The 20239-nt window shown below is 45.8% G+C and overlaps 1 protein-coding gene across 1 annotated transcript in view; it reads right to left on the minus strand.

Annotated features, from left to right (window-relative positions):
* The window catches only part of plxnb3 (plexin B3), a 51790-nt gene that overhangs the window by 21901 nt on the left and 9650 nt on the right, over positions 1-20239 (minus strand). The window contains exons 2-4 of the mRNA XM_071477534.1: positions 20116-20186; positions 1408-1833; positions 318-1041 (exon numbers count right to left, since the gene is read on the minus strand). Of these exons, the coding sequence (XP_071333635.1) occupies positions 318-1041; positions 1408-1817 (1134 nt within the window). The 5' untranslated portion in view covers positions 1818-1833; positions 20116-20186. The remainder of the gene's footprint in view (positions 1-317; positions 1042-1407; positions 1834-20115; positions 20187-20239) is intronic.

The following is a 20239-nucleotide window of genomic DNA, read 5'->3' on the forward strand; positions in this document are numbered from 1 at the left end:
ACACACACACACTGGATCGTCGTCTTTTCATGACATCTGTGTGGTGATGGTCTGATGGACGTGTTCTGGTACAGACCCTGGTTACAGTGACAGTTAATGAGGCTTCATCACATGACCAGAACCCTGATCTCCATGCCCTCACTGTTCGTCTCTCTACATAAACAACTCGCCATTTCTTTAACTGGAATTGGGACGCTGGGCTGTTAGTCCACTCTCCCTCCAGCAGGTATCCTCAGGTGAGATCGCATCAATTTCAATCACCTGATTAATCACACATTAACTGCACACTGACGGCAGAGAGGTTAAATCGAGTTTACCTTTGGTAGTTTGAGACATTTCGATGACACGGCGTACTCGATGTAGGCTTCTTCCTGCCCACTGCTGCCTCGTCCTCCCTCTGTGTAACATACTTCCTGTGCCTGTCGCAGCATTGCATCCAGCTTTCCCATCCCAAAAACACACAGTGCTGATCGACCTGTTGCTACTGGTGTGGAGGCCTGCCCTGCTGCCATGACGACAAACAGGGCAGGTTCACCTGAGTGGTTTCCTAACCACGCTCCCTGAGCCAGGTTGTACCCGCCATGGCACAGCAGTGGCACCTCCACGTATGAGTAGAAACTGCGGTCAGAGGTGCAGAGGCGGGAGGCATAGGTCCGGTATTCCTTCTTGTGCCACATGTCCCGCCTCGAGAACAGGAAGTAGACATGTTCACCGTGGGCAACAGCCTTCACAAAGTGGTTATTGTACTCAGAGTAACTCCCTACAACGAGTTTCCCCAGCTCCTCCTCCTGAGAGAACGCCCGGCGAGGTGGGACCACTGGGAACAGACGCCGCGTTGTGATTGGCGGGATGTCACCAGGACCTTTACTGGTGTAGCCTCGACCAACCAGCATGAGACGCAGCACGCCATTTGCTTCCTGTTTGTTCTCTATGGTTATTACCACAGCGACAGTGGAGACCCGGGGGTCGTTGGCGGCGACGTACTGAGTGTCAACGGGGTTAGATGTCTGATAGATGAGCTGAGAGATGTTGGACAGACTCCTGCAGAGACAGAGGAGAGAAGACCAGACTCATGGAACCAGGACTCAACTAATTCAGACCACATGACGCTAACAGGCTAAAATGACCCTGATGATTCTCGTCAGGTCGGTTCCACAGTAAGAGGACTGAAATGTCGGCTTAATGTCGACAGAGAGTCGGCTAAGTGTCTGCAAAGTGTCGGCTAAGTGTTGGTACACATGTAGGGAAACCTCCCAGCATGCACCGGGCCATTAGAGTCTAAAGCATTGTTACTGGTGCTGTTGTGTTTGAGCTCTTCAGAAAGGAGGAAATGATGTCATGCTTCAAGTTGACCAGAAAAAACGTCACTCATGATGCAACTTAATGTTTGGGCTGATGATTTGTTACCTTTTATCACAGATGCCCTGATAGAGTGAACCACAGACGATCAAACTCCCTGGCTCCGTCCCCTGCCCCGCCTCCATCAGCAGCAGTTTGTTGTGGTTGTGTGTGGGTGTGGCTGAGGGACAGTCCTGGGGGACGATTGGGGGCAGGCAGTCCGGGGAGTCCAAGTGAGGGCCAGTCCTAACGTGTGACATCACCTCCAGATCAAATGTCAGCTGGTACAGGTGGTCGACCCCGCCCACATACAGATGTCCTGTCCCCGGGTCCAGCAGTAAGTGAGAGAGGGGGGTGCCCTGTAGTTCCAACCATCGCACTGAGGTGTCTGAGGTCACAGTGACATCAGCAGAGAAGGAGGGAGCGGGGAGAAGGAAGAGGAGGAAGAGGAGTGATGGGGGGATGGAGGAGGCCAACATGGCAGCTCCTCTTTACCTACAACAGGTGAGAGAGAGAGAGAGAGAGAGAGAGAGAGAGCGAGAGAGAGAGAGAGAGAGACATTAATATCACAGAGTATCTGACAAATACTGGCTGAATGTTCGTGGTTTGGGGGCTGTGGTCTAGGTCCGATGAGGTCTGAGGATCTTCTGGTAGCAGCAGTCACACCAGATTTAGGTCAACGTCAGAAGACTTTGTGCTGAGAAATGATGGACTCTCAGTGTCTCAGTGTATTTACACACTGACTGTGATGGAGGATCATCAGGAGGTTTCTGTTCTCACACTGACCTCAGTCCTGTTTGGTGATTTACAGACCAAAGGTCTGAGCCTCACTTTAAATCCAGGATTTGTTCCTCACCCTCAGAGACTCTGATGTCTCAGAGCTAAGCTGTGTTATTTCCACTTTTCCCTGCCCGCAGAAGAAAAACCTTGCTGCTGTTTCAGAGTGGAGCTGCATCATAACGTCTCAGATTAAAGTCGAGGAACAAGAATCTGTTATAATATAAAATATGTAAATACACCTGAGCAGGTGAAGCTGAGCCCTGCAGACACTCTGTCTGTTTCTCTCTCAAGTTATTAATAAAATATTTTGCCGCTTCACACTTTTCATCTGACGGTCAAACTGTAATTGCCTGTAGCAACGTCACCATGGCAACACACGCGCATCCACGGCAACGCAGTGAAATGACTCAAACCTCCAGTGGGTTGGTTGGTTTTTATGACAGACTGGAGTTGTAAACTGGTGTCAAACTGGTTTTCTGTCACCGGTCTGTTCAGTAATTAATCAATAATAAAAATATCTGTGTTCTGCATCATGGGTCATCACTGCACCTCTTCTGCTTCGACCTGACACAATCACACCTGTTTAAACCCATGAATAAATAAACTGGATCATGTGACCTCACTGTCCAACCTGAGCTGACATCTGAAGATGAGGAAAGGAGTGTTCATCATGACTGTGGTGTGATGAGGTCTGCAGCCTGTGGGGGGCGCTGTCACCACCTCCCCCTGGTTTTATTATCCAGTGACTTCAATAAAATGCTCAGATTCTTTTTTACAGTGCATCTTTCTCTCTGATACAAAAACCTATTCATCACTCTCTCTCTCCTGTTGAAGTTAGGCTCGCTCGACCCTCCCTCCCTCCTGCTGTGTGTTAGTTCAGACTGAAACTGAACGAACTCGCTGTTTAACTGCCCCAATGCATGCTGGGAAACACCAAGAGAGGCCTCAGGACATGCAAACACACACACACACACACACACACACACACACAGATGCTTCAACATTTCCATGGTAATACTGAACATCCTCACACTGTCTGTATGGTAATAACTTCCTCCTTCAGCCTGATGGGGGGCCTGTGTGTGTGTGTGTGTTGAGGGGGTAGAGAGAGGTTCATCTATAATTCATGCAGCTGAGCGGAGAGAGAGAGAGAGTTGTAGGTTGTCAGAACCTAAAATGAGAGAGTTAAAGTTGGAAGAAAAGAGAGAAAGAGAGAGAGAGAGAGAGGGAGAGAGTGAGAGGTTAGGAGAAGGACAGAGAGGAGTGAGGGTAAAGATGGGGGGGTGAGGGGAGAGAGAGGTAGAGAGAAAGGATGGGTGGGGGGGTGTCTGGAGGCAACGAAGCATTAAAGTCAAAAATGAGGAAAAAGGCTGAGACAGAAAACAACTGTCTGTCTCTCTTACTGTCTGTCTGTCTGTCTGACTGACTGTCTGTCTGTCTCTCTGTCTGACTGACTGTCTGTCTCTCTGACTGTCTGTCTGACTGACTGTCTGTCTGTCTCTCTGACTGTCTGTCTCTCTGACTGTCTGTCTGACTGTCTCTCTGACTGTCTGTCTCTGACTGTCTGACTGTCTGACTGACTGTCTGTCTGTCTCTCTGACTGTCTGTCTCTCTGACTGTCTGTCTGTCTCTCTGACTGTCTGACTGTCTGTCTGTCTCTCTGACTGTCTGACTGACTGCCTGTCTGTCTCTCTGACTGTCTGACTGTCTGTCTGTCTCTCTGACTGTCTGACTGACTGTCTGTCTGTCTCTCTGACTGTCTGTCTGTCTGTCTGTCTGTCTCTCTGACTGTCTGTCTGTCTCTCTGTCTGTCTGTCTGTCTCTCTGTCTGTCTGTCTGTCTGTCTCTGTTTTTCTTCAGATTCTATGGATGAGTGTGTGTATGTGTGTGTGTGTGTGTGTGTGTGTGTGTGTGTGGTCAACATCACAACAGGTAAGTAACATCTGTTTGTGATCCTCAGATCAACATCAATTAGCAGCCAATCAGAGATCAGCTCAGTAGGTAAAGGTGTGTTTCACAGATAAACAGTGACACAAAGGTGTGTACACCTTGTCACACTTCCTGTTTCACACCTGCAGCTCACCTGTCAGCTGAACACCTCAGCATGTTGATCACCAGATGATCCGTGACGAAACACCTCACCAGCAGGTGTGCGCTCTGATTGACACCTGCCTCAGGTTTAACTACAATCTGAATATTGACTATATCACACTTGTTGACATCAGACAGAGTCAGAGACACCTGAAGTTTTTTTCCTCAGTTTGATCACGAAGATCTTAACTGACTTTAGGTGATTCCTTAAGTATAAGCCTAAGGGGCTTAAGGGTGTTTTGTGCAACTGGTCCCAGGTACCTTCCAAACCCCTGCAACCCCATTAACGATCTTTAGAAAATCTCCAGGACCTCCTCAAGGACCAGTACAGCCCCAGTTCAGACACCTGGAATGTCTGCAGGTCCTTTTGGAACCTCCTCAAAGGTTCTTCCCTGACCCCTGACAGCTCCTCATGGAAACCTAATTAGGAACCACTCAAACCAATTACTGGGCCTCTAGAACCTGCTCTGGTACGTCCCCAAGGACGTGACTACTGTCACATCTACCAGGATTGACCCGATACTTTCTTAAGGACCTCTCCAGCATCCTCCAGGACTCACAATATATTAACCAGGATCATAAGTAATGCTGCCCCCTGATTGGCTGTGAGGTGTGTGTTATAATCCTTGTGTCTGTTCCAGATCTCCAGGTGTGTGAACCTGCTGGTAACCATGGTAACAGAACAGATGCTCCAGGTGTGTCTGCAGTGACACATGCAGCAGTTTACTTTGGTAAACACTGCAGTTTGTACTTCACTCCTCTTTTATTCCCATCACCTCCCTCCCCCTCCCTCCCCCTTCTCTCTCTCTCTCTCTCTCTTTTAATTTTCTCATTCGACCCCCCCCCCCCTTCCTCTCTCTGTATGTAAATGAAGGACAGGCTGCTTTCAACACTTCGAGGTGATGATTACAGGCTGCCTTACCTCAGGCACACACACACACACACACACACACACACACACACACACACACACACACACACACACACACACACACACACACACACACACACCACCTCCACCCCCATATTATCTCTGTGGTTTGCTGCTGACTCTCACACTCACTCTTCAAAGAGATGGCACAATCCAACACACACACACGGCTACATGCGTGTGTGTGTGTGTAGTTAAATTTCCTCTCTTTGTTTCCCTCACTCTTGGGGACCCTCTCTCCCTGTGTGTGTGTTCAGTTTGTCCTACTTTCTCTCTGCTGAGGAGCCTCGGAGCCAGGCATCTGCAGACTGACCTCAGCACAGCCAGTCCATTCAGAACCAGGACTGCGCCCAGCTGAGCCGCCTGGGTGTGGTTCATAACATTAAACATGATAAAGCCCAGCTCTTTGTAACCAGCCCCACCCTCAGGCGCTAACTACTCAACATCATGTTGTCATCACTAACAACTGTAAAGATGAAGACCATCTGTAAATGTTTAGTCCATTCAGGATCCAACAGAGAACAGACAGTATAGTTTACTGGGCAGGGGCCATGTAAATGGGGGGGGCATAATGCCTATAAACACATTGGACCAGAGATACCAGATTCCTTTATGGAATCATTTTTACCAAGTCATCCAAACATATACAACACAAGCAGGAAGACCTTTGGTCCAGAGCCCTGCATCACCTCCTGGACAAGACTTTGAAGTGAAAATGTGTGACAGCCAACTTCAACACATGAGGCTCTGACCCCTGGAGTTTACCTCACCACCAACAGCAGGTCAAACACTGGACCACGCATCAGTGTTTCAGCCACAGCTGGAGAGGAGAAGAGAAGAGAGGAGAAGAGAAGAGGAGAGGAGAGAAGAGAAGAGGAGAGGAGAGAAGAGGAGAGAAGAGAAGAGAAGAGAAGAGAAGAGAAGAGAGGAGAGGAGAGAAGAGGAGAGAAGAGAAGAGGAGAGAAGAGAAGAGAAGAGAAGAGAAGAGAAGAGAAGAGAAGAGAAGAGAAGAGAAGAGGAGAGGAGAGAAGAGAAGAGAAGAGAGGAGAGGAGAGAAGAGGAGAGAAGAGAAGAGGAGAGAAGAGAAGAGAGGAGAGGAGAGGAGAGAAGAGGAGAGAAGAGAAGAGGAGAGAAGAGAAGAGAAGAGAAGAGAGGAGAAGAGAAGAGGAGAGGAGAGGAGAGAAGAGAAGAGAAGAGAAGAGAAGAGAAGAGGAGAGGAGAGAAGAGAAGAGAAGAGAAGAGAAGAGAGGAGAGGAGAGAAGAGGAGAGAAGAGAAGAGGAGAGAAGAGAAGAGAAGAGAAGAGAAGAGAAGAGAGGAGAAGAGAAGAGGAGAGGAGAGGAGAGGAGAGGAGAGGAGAGGAGAGGAGAGAAGAGAAGAGGAGAGGAGAGGAGAGGAGAGAAGAGGAGAGAAGAGAAGAGAAGAGAAGAGGAGAGGAGAGGAGAGGAGAGAAGAGAAGAGAAGAGAAGAGAGGAGAGGAGAAGAGAAGAGAAGAGAGAAGAGGAGAGGAGAGAAGAGAAGAAGAGAGAAGAGAAGAGGAGAGGAGAGAAGAGGAGAGAAGAGAAGAGAAGAGAAGAGAAGAGAGGAGAGGAGAGAAGAGGAGAGAAGAGAAGAGGAGAGAAGAGAAGAGAAGAGAAGAGAAGAGAGGAGAAGAGAGGAGAGGAGAGAAGAGGAGAGAAGAGAAGAGGAGAGAAGAGAAGAGAAGAGAAGAGAAGAGAGGAGAAGAGAAGAGGAGAGGAGAGGAGAGAAGAGGAGAGAAGAGAAGAGAAGAGAAGAGAGAGAGAGGAGAGAAGAGGAGAGAAGAGAAGAGAAGAGGAGAGAAGAGAAGAGAAGAGAAGAGAAGAGAGGAGAAGAGAAGAGGAGAGGAGAGGAGAGGAGAGAAGAGAAGAGAAGAGAAGAGGAGAGAGAGGAAGAAGAGAAGAGAAGAGAAGAGGAGAGGAGAGGAGAGGAGAGAAGAGAAGAGAAGAGAAGAGAGGAGAGGAGAGGAGAGAAGAGAGAAGAGAGAAGAGAAGAGAAGAGAAGAGAAGAGAAGAGAGAGAAGAGAAGAGAGAGAAGAGAAGAGAAGAGAAGAGAAGAGAAGAAAGAGAAGAGAAGAGAAGAGGAGAGAGACAGCGCGGGGAGAGAAGAGGAAGAGAAGAGAAACATTCTACACTCAGTACTACATCAGTACTACTCAGTATAATCAGTACTACATCAGTACTACATCAGTACTACATCAGTACTTCTACCTGCCTGTGGTTCTTTGTTTGTTTCCTCTGTCTGTCATTTTTTTCACCTTCAGGATTGTCGTCTGTTCAGATTTATTATTATTCACACACACACACACACACTCCCCTGGTGAGCTCATGAATATTTTTCAGTGCTCAGAGAAACGATGACGGTTTGATATCATCGACAACACACACACACACACACACACACACACACACACACACACACACACACACCTTTAATCCCAGTGGATGGATGTTGTCAGCGGTTGTCAGATAATAAAAGTCTTTTCCCAAAAAGGTGTTTTTTTTCTTTTTTCTGAGTCACAGAGCTGACTGTACACACACCTTCATCATCATCATCATCATCCCCACAGGAAGTCAATTTGTTGCCACAGCAACGTGGCGTGCTGCCGCAGGGACACAATGAGCTGTTGAGACACAAAGACCTCGTCACACCCTGACACAGACTTCAAAGTTTTGAGGTTCCCTCAGCGTCATGTCTCCGTCCTCCATCTTTAATCCGACAACACAACGGTCCACAGACCATCCTCATCTGAAGAGTGTCAAAACGCTGTGGCTTTTTTAGATTGATCAACTGATCGACTGACTTTATCGTCCACCTCAGTGGAAATCTGTCTTTGGCTTCTCCCAAATGAAGTACAATAAAAATACACACAAACAGACAGGTTCTATGATTAAACACCAGAGAGCAGGTCTTATGAAATAACCACAGGTAACAAAGCTTCCTGGTTCAGTCATGTTGTGTTCAGTGTCTGTATGGCACAGGGAATAACAGCCTTCTTGTATATGCTCCGGCGGGGCCTTGGGGCCCTGAATCAAGGGCCAGATGGGAGCAGTCTGAAGTCTGTGTAGTGTAGTGTGTGAGGTTTTACCTTCCTGTGCACAGCACTGTCAAATTTAGTACAAAGTTGTTTTCTTGGCAGAGAGAAGCTGCTGTTCCATGATGAACTGCTTCCTGATTAACAACAATTGATGAAAAAAAAAAAACATTCTTTATCCTCCCATCAGACACTTCTCTATCGTACTACATTCTTCTCAACTGTTGAACTATTGTATCCCTACGCACAAATGCACCTACAGAGCTCAGTGTATCACGCCGCAGCTGCAGGTCAGCTGACACAATCAGAGATAAACTTCACTGTGTTTTAACGGGAACAAGAAAATGTTCGAAGTGAAGGTAACATTTAAACTGATGTTAGATCTCTCCCTCCTCCCTCGGAGACCATCAGGCTGGAGGCTTTGTATCTGTCAGACAGCTGAGGTTCATTCACCTGTCTGACAGATTCACCGACTATTATTATATTATTATTTCATTTATATTATTATACTCACACTTTCCTTTTTCCTTTCTGTCCATCATTGCCACCCCCCCCCCCCAAAAAAAAAAAAAAATTGAGCCACTCCCATGCTTGCTTTGCATTTCCTGCACAGAATCTTTGTTCAACCTTGGTCTGTAAATGCTCTGCAGCTGAACTCCTTCTCTCTCCTTCACTAGATCCAGTTCAAAGATGACACACTTTTCTGGCCCTTTCTGCCCCTGCAGCAGGTCGTGGCGTCTCTGCAGTGTGTGAAGACCTGTGTTGTGTTGCTGAGTGTTAACAGTATGATCCTGCTCTGTGCGTCTCTATGTTGAAGCTGCAGGACTTTTCCTTTGTCTCAGTCTGAACCAGTTTCTGCAGCAGCAGGACTCTCTTTGATTCTGGGCTTGTGTGTTCTGCTCCGTCCGGGCTGAATGGAGCTAATTCCTCTTTTCTCCTCAGACAGAGGAATGAGGGGCTGTGCGCTGTCACATTATCATCAGTTCATGTTTGTTTTATTGATGACGAGGCTGCAGAGCTGCTATTCCTGCCTCTCTGTCTCTAATCTGGATTAAATCCTGTTTGTATTGGTGTAAACACACACACAGTCCAGTGTTTGACAGGAGGATCAGATGAGAATAAGAAGAATTAGAGATTCTCCTCAGTTTAATCCAGGACAGAAGATCAGAATAATAAGAGAATAACAACAGATCTGAGAGCAGATTAACAGACTCAGCTCTCCCTGCAGGAGGAAACAACTGCTCCAGTCTAAAAATATCAGAGGCATTAAAGGCAATAGATTCAGTCTGAGGCAGTTTACATGTCTACATGGTTGAAACGCCACAGCCAGGATCATCAACACTTCTCTGGACCTGAGAGGGACAGTCCAGTGCTCAGAGAGTCCCCCTGTTCTCAGTCACAGACAGGCCTTCACTGACTGCAGACACTGAGCTCGTCCCTGCTACTGATGCTCACACTCTCTTTAACAGCTGAGGTCAGTTTTTAATGAGTGGGGGGGTCTGGGTGGGGGTGGAGGAGACACTGACCAGTACGTTGCTGCTGGTCCAGGAGAGGGCAGAGAGGTCTCCTCAGGAAGACAGGTGTCTACTTTTCAGAGTAAAATCTGATGTTTTGTTCTGGTCTAGCAGTTAAACTGATTCTACTGTAATTCCACTGATATGATGTTTTGTTTCTACTCAGTAAAGACAGGCCCTATCTTTCAAATCACTTTCTCTAATTTCTCATTTTACAAAGACTTTTATTAGGGTCAGCTCAGAGTTTTACTTTCTGTTCCACAATGTTTCATGTCTTTTATTTTGTGATTATTACTGTGAAGAGCTGATTTGACTGTAACCTGGAGAGCTTGTGTGAAGCTGAGGTGAGGTGGCTCTGCTGCTGAGAACAGTGAAGACTCACGGCCTCTAATACACAGTAAACTCCTCTCCTCTATTCTACTGTTTCTCTACTGTACACTAAGTGTTTGACTGTGTTTTACTGCAGCTCTGCAGCAGCAGCAAACCTTCACAAACTGAATACTGATCACTGCAAACATGAAATATTAATAACTACGAGACTTTGATACTCAAACATTGTAACACACACACACACACACACACACACACACACACACACACACACAGTGATGGAATTAGCATCAATATCATTAACACCCATCACCTCTTTCTGCTTGTTCACACATTTCCCCTCAAACACACACGTCTATCTGAGAGTGTGTGTGTTAATTTGTGTGTGAATATATTATCACTGCAGCCTCCTCCCCAATTAGCAGAGTGTGTAAGTGGTTTTGATCAGCAGGAGATGATGCGGGTTTACCTCCTCCACCTCCACCCACAGGTTCATCACAATCTCACTAAGAGGCTGCTTCACTGTATCAAACACACTTCACTGAATCAAACACACTTCACTGTATCAAACACACTTCACTGTATCAAACACACTTCACTGTATCAAACACACTTCACTGAATCAAACACACTTCACTGTATCAAACACACTTCACTGTATCAAACACACTTCACTGAATCAAACACACTTCACTGTATCAAACACACTTCACTGAATCAAACACACTGTAGTGAACACTGCTCCAGTCGACCCTCTCTGGGTTTCTCTGCTCTTACGAACATCACACAGGTCATGTCTCATGGGCAGAAATGAGCCCAGCTCTATCTGAGCTTCTATCTCTCCAGTACCAGGTTCTGCTGTTGGGTTCTAATTCACCTGACGATTTACCTTTGTTCCACCTGACCAGTGGGAGTGAGCAATAATGGATAAAATCCTGTAAAACAAAAACTGTATGGCACCCCGGTGGCTCACCTGGTGGACAGGGAGACATCTGTGGCACATTAAATAACTGACACAACCAAGCACCTCATCGCACTGGGGTTCAGACTCCGTTAATCCAGTTTGACCATAACTCAGTTCTAATTATTGACTTTAATACTGCACACAGACCTGATACAAGCAGAGATACCAAAGGGAGAAATCCCACCTGGTCTTCCTGCGGCGCTTTACAGACTGCCTTGCTCCACTACCTGGTTCCCTAAGGGAGACCCTGAAATCATAATCAGACCAGCCTCTTGTTCGGGTCAATATCATATCAGCGTTTCATTTTCAAATCCACAGACTGAAGCCCTGTGTGAGCCCAGGTCTGAGACCTGTTCACCCTGAGACTCAACTGGATCCAATAACATTCATCTGTTCAGGGCCCAGAACTGTAATAACTCCTGAGCTCCTGCACCGAGACCCTCCATTAAATCACATGTCTGGTCCTTATTCGGTTGTCATGACAACAAACATGGAGACGAGTCAACAGCTGGACAGAGACACAGAGACGTTACAACAAGAAATCGACCTCTAAACGGCATCACTGACTGGAGATAATCCGGCCTGAGGAGAAAACACCAGATTATTCTGGACCAGACACACAGTTTAAATTTTTCTGCATCAGGGTGGAGATGGAGCGCCAAGGAGAAACAGGAGGAGAAAGAGGAGGAGGTGCAGCTTTATTAAAACCAATCCTGAGTGTGTTTTACTGCTCAGTGTCTGCTGCCCCTCCCTGTCTCTCCTCTGTAGTTAACAGGCGTGAACCAGCTTCATAATGTGTTTATGAGAGCAGAATTTTACAAGATTAAAACAAGGCTTTGAAGGGGTGGGTGGGGGGAGGTGGGGGGTAATAAACAATAGAAATACCATAATAATGGGGGGGCTGAGTCAGAGAGGGGAAACAGAGAGAAAAGAGGGTGGAGATCTCTTTATTTAACTACAACAATCTGTTTCACTCACTGCAGATAAAAACAGACACAAAGAAACTGAATGTGGAGAGTTTATCAGCTGGAGCTCCGCCCACATCAGGGCGGAGCTCACCTCTCCCACTTCAGTACAAATACCACACTGAAGAGGTACAAGCATTGCATTTAAAAATTTAACTTCAGTAAAAATATAACAGTTTTGGCATCAACATGTACTTTGTCCTCATCATCTGCTCCAGGACCAGAGCCAGGTCTCGTAGGTACTGGACTGGACTCACTCATCCTCACACAGACCTTTAGTTTGGTCCAGTTTTAAGAGACGCTCCCTGAAAAGCTGAGCTGCCCCCTCTATATGAACTCTGTTGGTCCAGGAGGACGTTGTCTTTCTGGACTGTAATGAAGTGGTGATCCAGGATTCTGGATCTGGAGTCAGGACAAACGGCTGCAGCTCTCTGACCAAACATTTGCCTCACAGATTCTTATCCATGTCTCCTGAGGACGAATACCTCAGGAACACCTGGAATTAACTTCCTCAAACCTTCATTAGGACTCAAAGATGAACTGAATTTGGTGGTGAAAGGTCAAAGATCAAGGTTACTGTCACAAACATTTGGCCACAGCACAAATTTATACAACACTTTTAACACAAATGTCTAACAGGATAAAATGATGAAGTGATGACATTTTATATCCAAAAGGTCAAAGGTAAAGGTCACTGTGAAATCATAATGCTCCGCAAAAACTCGACGGGTTGGCGGAGGCAGTATCACCAGTGTCAAGTTGTGCGACTGTCACCTACAGCGTCACCAGGCTGCGTGAACTTCTGCCTGCACACTGCACTGACCCACACCAGGGGGACCACGTCCCCGCCTGACTCTGGACCTTTCCAACCCGCCTGCCGCTGGATCCAGGACTTTCTGACAGACCAGCCCAGACTGGGAGGCTCAGCCCCACAACAACTAAACGACCCATCACCCTTTTGACCTGCCGCCCTCTGGTGGACACTCCAGATCTGTCACATCCAGACGGTTAGAGAGCTGAACACTGTTCCACTGACGGCTACACAGCATTGCACCCGTTTACATTCACCTACACCTTTGTACGCGTAACTTCCGGTCTGCTCCACCTGTCCACAGAACTACCACAAATCACAAACCAAACGTTTCACATTAAAACAAGCTGCTGCTGAAACCACAGAACATGAACATACACAGAACACGAACGTGAACATACACAGAACACGAACGTGAACATACACAGAACATGAACATACACAGAACATGAACGTGAACATGCACAGAACATGAATATGAACATGCACAGAACATGAACATGCGCAGAACATCAACATATGCAGAACATCAACAGAACATGAACAGAACATGAACATACGCAGAACATGAACATGCACATACACAGAACATGAACATAAGCAGAACATGAACATGAATATATGTAGAACATTAACATGAACATACACAGAACATGAATATGAACATGAACATAACATACACAGAACATGAACATGAACATGAACATACACACATCTGATCTTCACATCTTCAACACGTTTCTGATGAGTCACTGAGTCCAGCTCTTTTCTGTCTCACAGTAAATGAGTCCAGACTCCAGAGTCCAGGCCGCTGCCATTAAACCACCACAGAAAAAGATGAGCTAATTGAAAGATCCAGTCAAAGCTCAGACAATGGAATCATGATGGAGAACGCGATGGAGAACGTGATGGAGAATGTGATGGAGAATGTGATGGAGAACATGATAAAGGAGGTGATGGAGAATGTGACGAAGAATGTGAGTGAGATAGATAGATAGATAGATAGATAGATAGATAGATAGATAGATAGATCCTTTATTTATCCCCAAGGGGAAATTCAAATATCCAGCAGCTCATCATAGAGACAAACATTCCTCCAGTCATAACCACAAAAAAGACAAAATAAATAATAAGTATTAGAGTAAGTGAATAATGATTAAAATAGAGATAAAAACAAAATAAGGTAAAAACGTGATAACATGATAAATAAGGCATAGTCCAGTGGCAGAAAAGTGTAAGAGTGCGAGATGATGATGATGATTGGGGGGGGGCAGGGGTCAGAGGGCATTAAAGAGTCTAATTGCAGTGGGGACAAAGGACCTTCTGAACCACTCAGATCTGCAGCGCAGTGAAGGTAGTCAACTGCCACTGCTGCTCCTCTGCCCAGGAGGCTGTGTATTCCTGTCCCTGTCCATTCCTGATACACTCAATAGCCGTATCATCACAGTATTTTGCACGTAGCAGGATTTTGAGCTATATTTAAAGTCCGCCGTGTAGAGTGTGAACAGGAATGGTGCTAAAACGGTCCCTTGTGGGGCCCCTGTGCTGCCCCGCACCAACCCAGAGACACAGTTCCCCAACCTGACAAACTGAGGTCGTTCTGTCAGGTATACAATTACCCAGGACGTCAGGGAGGGATCCACACCCATCCCCTCCAACTTGTCCCTCAGTACGAGGGGCTGGATTGTGTTGAATGCACTTGAGAAATGAAAGAATAAAATTCTCACATAGCATCCCGGCTCCTCCAGGTAGGTGTGTAGGTCCTGTGCCGCATGTAAAGGACCGCATCGTCCACTCCGACGTGCTGCTGGTAGGCAAACTGGAGGGGGTCCAGTGACCTCTACCCTCATGAGGTGGAGGACCAGATGCTCCAGGGTTTTCATAATATGGGATGTTAAGGCCTCTGGGCGTTAATCATTCATCTCAACCGGTCACCCTACTTAGGGCACCGGTATGAGACAGGATGTTTTCCACTGTACTTGGACCTTGCCTAGTTGTAGACTGGACTGGAGAAAGTGATGGAGAACGTGATGGAGAATATGATGGAGAACGTGATGGAGATCTCTCTGTGCGGAAGGTTCCGGACGAAGATGCAGAGAACAGAGTTTGACACTGATCTCAGATCTTCTTCTGCTGTGAGACATGTTACCACAGGAAGTCGAGCAGGCATCTGTGACACCATCACACCTTCACACCTTCAGTGTTTGTGTCTCTGTTTTCTGATGAGGGTTAAACTGCTGAACAGACACTTTACTGACTCACTGCTTCAGTCCCTAAACTCAGCACAGACTCTAACAAACAAATCTGAAAACATCTGAAATTATTTTCTCAATGAATCAATTTATCTTTGGTCTTTAAAAAGTCCAGGTGGTCTCATGGTTTAGACCCAGTCCAGAACCACTAACCTGGTCCAGCTCCAGTCAGATACATGTGGTACCTCTGTACATTTACTCTTTCAAATGAATTAAACTGAAGGTGAAACTGCTGCACAGATGAATGTACTCACTCTGTAGTACTCAGTCTGTACTTTTACTTGGTGATACTTTCAGCACATTGATGTTCCATTAATTAAGTGAAACGATGAACTTCAGCGTTTGTTGTATAAAAATGATGAACATGAGTGTGTTCAGTTCGGCTGGATCAATACAACAGTCAAACCACAGACAGCAGATTAATTAACAGTTTAATTCCTCCACTGATCAGTTTTTTTTCTTTATTCAAAAAAACAAAACAAGAATTTGTGAATTAAAGTCACATCAGATCCTGAAGACGTTACAACACAAACAACCAGTGCTGGGTACAGTGACACAACAGTGACACAATAGTGACACAACAATGACACAAACAGTAACACAAACAGTGACACAAACAGTGACACAAACAGTGACACAACAATGACACAAACAGTGACACAAACAGTGACACAACAATGACACAATGACACAACAGTGATACAACAGTGACACAACAGTAACACAAACAGTAACACAATAGTGACACAACAGTGACACAAACAGTGACACAAACAGTGACACAACAGTGACACAACAGTGACACAAACAGTGACACAACAGTGACACAACAGTGACACAAACAGTGACACAAACAGTAACACAATAGTGACACAATAGTGACACAACAGCGACACAAACAGTGACACAACAGTGACACAAGCAGTGACACAAACAGTAACACAACAGTGACACAATAGTGACACAAACAGTGACACAAACAGTAACACAAACAGTAACACAATAGTGACACAACAGTGACACAAGCAGTGACACAAACAGTAACACAACAGTGACACAAACAGTAACACAACAGTGACACAACAGTGACACAAACAGTAACACAACAGTGACACAACAGTGACACAAACAGTAACACAACAGTGACACAACAGTGAACAGTTTCTGTGCTGCATCATTTCTTTTCTCTGTGAGGGAACTTATTCACAGAGAGAGAGAGAGAGAGAGAGAGTCAGAGTCTATGTTTCTCTACCATTGATCTGATTCCTGCTCCGCTAATTAAATCACAACACAATTAACAAGAGTCAGCTGTCAATCAAAGCCTCATCAGTGAGAGGGTGAGAGAGAGAGAGAGAGAGAGAGAGAGGGAGAGAGAGAGAGAGAGAGAGAGACATACACAACACATTAGGGAGAGCGAGGGGTAGAGAGACACTTACTTCATTCAGGAAACAGTCCGTCTTTCTTTCATTCCTCCAAAAAACAGGCGACAAATTGAAAGAACCTGCACACCAGGCGACAGAGGGGTCGAACGACTACCGACAGACAGATGGAGAGAGGGGAGAGAGCGAGGGAGGGAGGAGGGCGAGTGAGCGAGCAGCCGGCTGTAATCCCATTATTGTGAACGACACATTGTTCTGAGAGAGAGAGGGCGAGAGACATTCAGACACACACAGAGAAAGAGAGAGAGAGTGGATGAGAGACTTTCAGATATAGAGAGAGAGTCTCAGTGGGAATAGAGGGGGTGGGGCTTATGTGCACACACTGTGGTGGGCGGGGTCAGACTCATTAATATTTAATATTTAAAAGGTTTGAGGCGTGAAGTTAGAGAGAGAGAGAGAGAGCGGTAGAGCGAGGCAGTAAATCAATGTGAAGGACACCACCCCTCTGACTGAGGGACTGGAGACCAGTTCTGTGTCTAACTGGTTTCCAGTTTCCAGACAGTGACAGCACCATCATCAGGTCCTAACTGACCCGCGCTGGGTCCAGTCATGTTCCCAGTCAGTGCTGCTGTTCTGACTCTGATCAGGTCCGACACAATGTGGATCAAGTCTGACTCTGAGTCTGATCAGGTTTCAGATGTTCTGAGATCAGTCAGAGAACATCACAAAAACCATGAGCCGCTGTTCTCCAGTCCTGTGGGTTCCTTATCTCCACAGATTAAGTTCCAGTTTCTGTGGCTCAGCAGGACCAGGTCCCACAGCTGATCTGCTTCTTTGATTCTCCCCCATCAGCTGCTGCTGTGGGTGGTTCATTAATCCCACTGTGAGCCTGGTGCATGATGGGAAACAGCTGCTAAATATTCAACATGTTTTCACAGTCATCACAGCAGCAGAAGAAGAACTTCCTGCTCTCCTGGATCTGGATCTGGATCTGGATCTCACTGTGGCTCCACCTCTGTCCAGCAGTTTCCTGTCCTCCTCAATGATATAAATACTTCTGATACACTCAGGATCAATACTGATCAATACTGATCAATACTGATCAAACTGAAAACACGTCAGAGTGAGATTCTGTCTGCACATGTCTCTGCCCAGGTGAGTCCAAGTGTTGTCTGATTGGTTCACAGCTGACAGGTCACAGCAGGTGAGAATCATAAAGTGTTTAGGTCGTCATGGCAACCACAGAGTTTAATGTACGAAGACAGCATGAAGAGCGTGTGTTACTGTGTGTGTGTGTGTTATTGACATCATCTTATCTGTGACACAATACACTGCTCATAAAAAGTGTGTGTGTGTGTGTGTGTTATAGAGCTCAGCTGGGAGTGTTTGTCCACCTCTCATCAGGAACCTCATGTAATATTAATCTCACACACACACTGAGGGTCACATGCACCAGTGCACACACACATCAATCAAACACACAAAGAGAAAACACACACACACAGCCTGAGGTCTGACAGTGTGTGTGTGTGTGTGTGTGTGTGTGTGTGCGTGTGGACAGCTGGTGGAGCAGCAGACATAAATATTGTGTCTATGATGTGAATTTATTTTCTGCATTGAGTCCAAAGAGACAAAAAAGTCACAAATCGACCAATCAGAGCTCATCTTCCAGCGTCAGATGCTCTGCAGCAACAACGGTCAAAAAGCCGCAAACAACTACAACAACTACAGCTACAACAACAACAACTACAGCTACAGCTACAACAACTACAGCTACAACAACAACAACAACAACAACAACAACAACTACAGCTACAGCTACAACAACTACAGCTGCTACAACAACAACAACAACAACTACAGCTACAACAACAACAACAACAACAACAACAACAACTACAGCTACAACAACAACAACAACTACAGCTACAACAACTACAACAGCTACAGCTACAACTACAGCTGCTACAACAACAACTACAGCTACAACAACAACAACCACAGCTACAGCTACAACAACAACTACAGCTACAACAACAACAACAACAACAACTACAGCTACAACAACTACAGCTGCTACAACAACAGCTACAACAACAACAACTATAACAACTATATCAACAACTACAACTTCAGACTCAGACTCAGACTCAGACTCAGACTCAGACTCAGACTCAAGACTCAAGACTCATGACTCATGACTCATGACTCACGACTCAAGATTCAGATTCAGATTCAGATTCAGATTCAGGCTCAGACTCAGACTCAAGATTCAGACTCAGACTCAGACTCAGACTCAGACTCAAGATTCAGACTCAGACTAAGACCTGGTGAAGCTGAATGAAGATATCTGATCACACAGTGTCTTTCCTCTGACACACAAACCAACAACATGTTCTCACTGCTGTGTGAGTGTTAACATCACCTGGATCACTTAATTCTACTGTTGAGATTAAATACGATTTAAATGTCATATTGTTATATTCATTTAGAAATGGTCCTAAATGTGTATTAAATATGTTTTAAAGATGAATGGATTTAAATAAAATATCAGAAGCTTCTCCTCCTGTGTGGAGCTGCATCATATTATATGATATTATATTATATTGCAGGGTGTGGTGTGTGTGTTATTTATCATGTATCTGAGGCTCTGAAGCAGAAACAAAAGCTGAAGGACAAGTGAAGAGGCTTTTTTTGGGGGGTGGGTGGGGGGGGGGGGGGGTTGTGGGGAGGGGGAGGGTTAGAGAGCATGAAAAGCAGCTTGTAGAGAGACGAACCAACCAGGCGGAGTAATGAATGCAGGGGGAGGGGAGGGGGGAAGGGGGGAGGTGAAAGGTGACACACAGTAATTGGGAGGAAATGTGTGTGTGTGTGTGTGTGTGTGTGTGTGTGATGGAGAGAGACGACAGAAAAATAACAAGTGAACTTTCCTCATCAGACTGAACAGTCAGTGACTTTTAATGAATATTAATGTTCAGATTCAAACTGTTAAATGTTTCATTTTGAAAATCCTCTGGAACCTGTTTGTGATCGCATCAGTTAGGGTTTGATAAAATCGTATTGATGATTGGAGATCTGATCCACTGATCATCTCTGCAGCTGACAGCTTCATGTTAGTGAGTTTGATCAATCTCAGGTTTTATTGATTATTGGTCATAAAAATTTGATTCAGTAAGTTTAAATTACAACTTTCACTTTAAATCATCAGTTCATCAATTTAAACTGATTTCATGTTACCGTGACGACGCCTCAGACTGTCTCTGTGTTTCCACTGTGTCCTCATGTTCACACAACAGACTCATCAACAACAACAACACAAAGACCCAGTGTGACAGTGTGTTCTGTCAACAAACTGAGAGACCCACAACAAAGACTGCTCTGTTACACACACACACACACACACACACACACACAATAGTTGGGTCAATGAGGCTGAATCTGCAGATTCCTCTGAAACAACCAATCAGATCACTGCATCCTTGACCAATCACTGAATCAGACTGAAGACGGAGCAACAGGCAACTTCAACCTGCATCGACCTCCATGACAACACAACACCACGTTTTATCTCTGATTAATCGTTCAGGGTTGATGACATCATCAGTCGCCATGTGGCGGCTGCATGTGAGGTCACTGGTTACTATGAAACCATCTGGGTTCCCTGACTCAGCTGCTGCATCAGCAGACAGAGTGATTAGAGTTGCACCAACCTGTTGAGGCAACCTCCTGCGTCTGTGGTGAGGAAACTGAGGAGGAACCGTCTTCATCAGGAGGACGTTTCCTGCAGGAACACAAACACAGACGCACGTCAGGTTGCACACACTCAGATGGGTC

The sequence above is a fragment of the Trachinotus anak genome, unplaced genomic scaffold, assembly GCF_046630095.1.
Source record: "Trachinotus anak isolate AG129_WGS33_773 ecotype Australia unplaced genomic scaffold, CSIRO_AGI_Tana_v1 ptg000004l, whole genome shotgun sequence".
Taxonomy (NCBI): domain Eukaryota; kingdom Metazoa; phylum Chordata; class Actinopteri; order Carangiformes; family Carangidae; genus Trachinotus; species Trachinotus anak.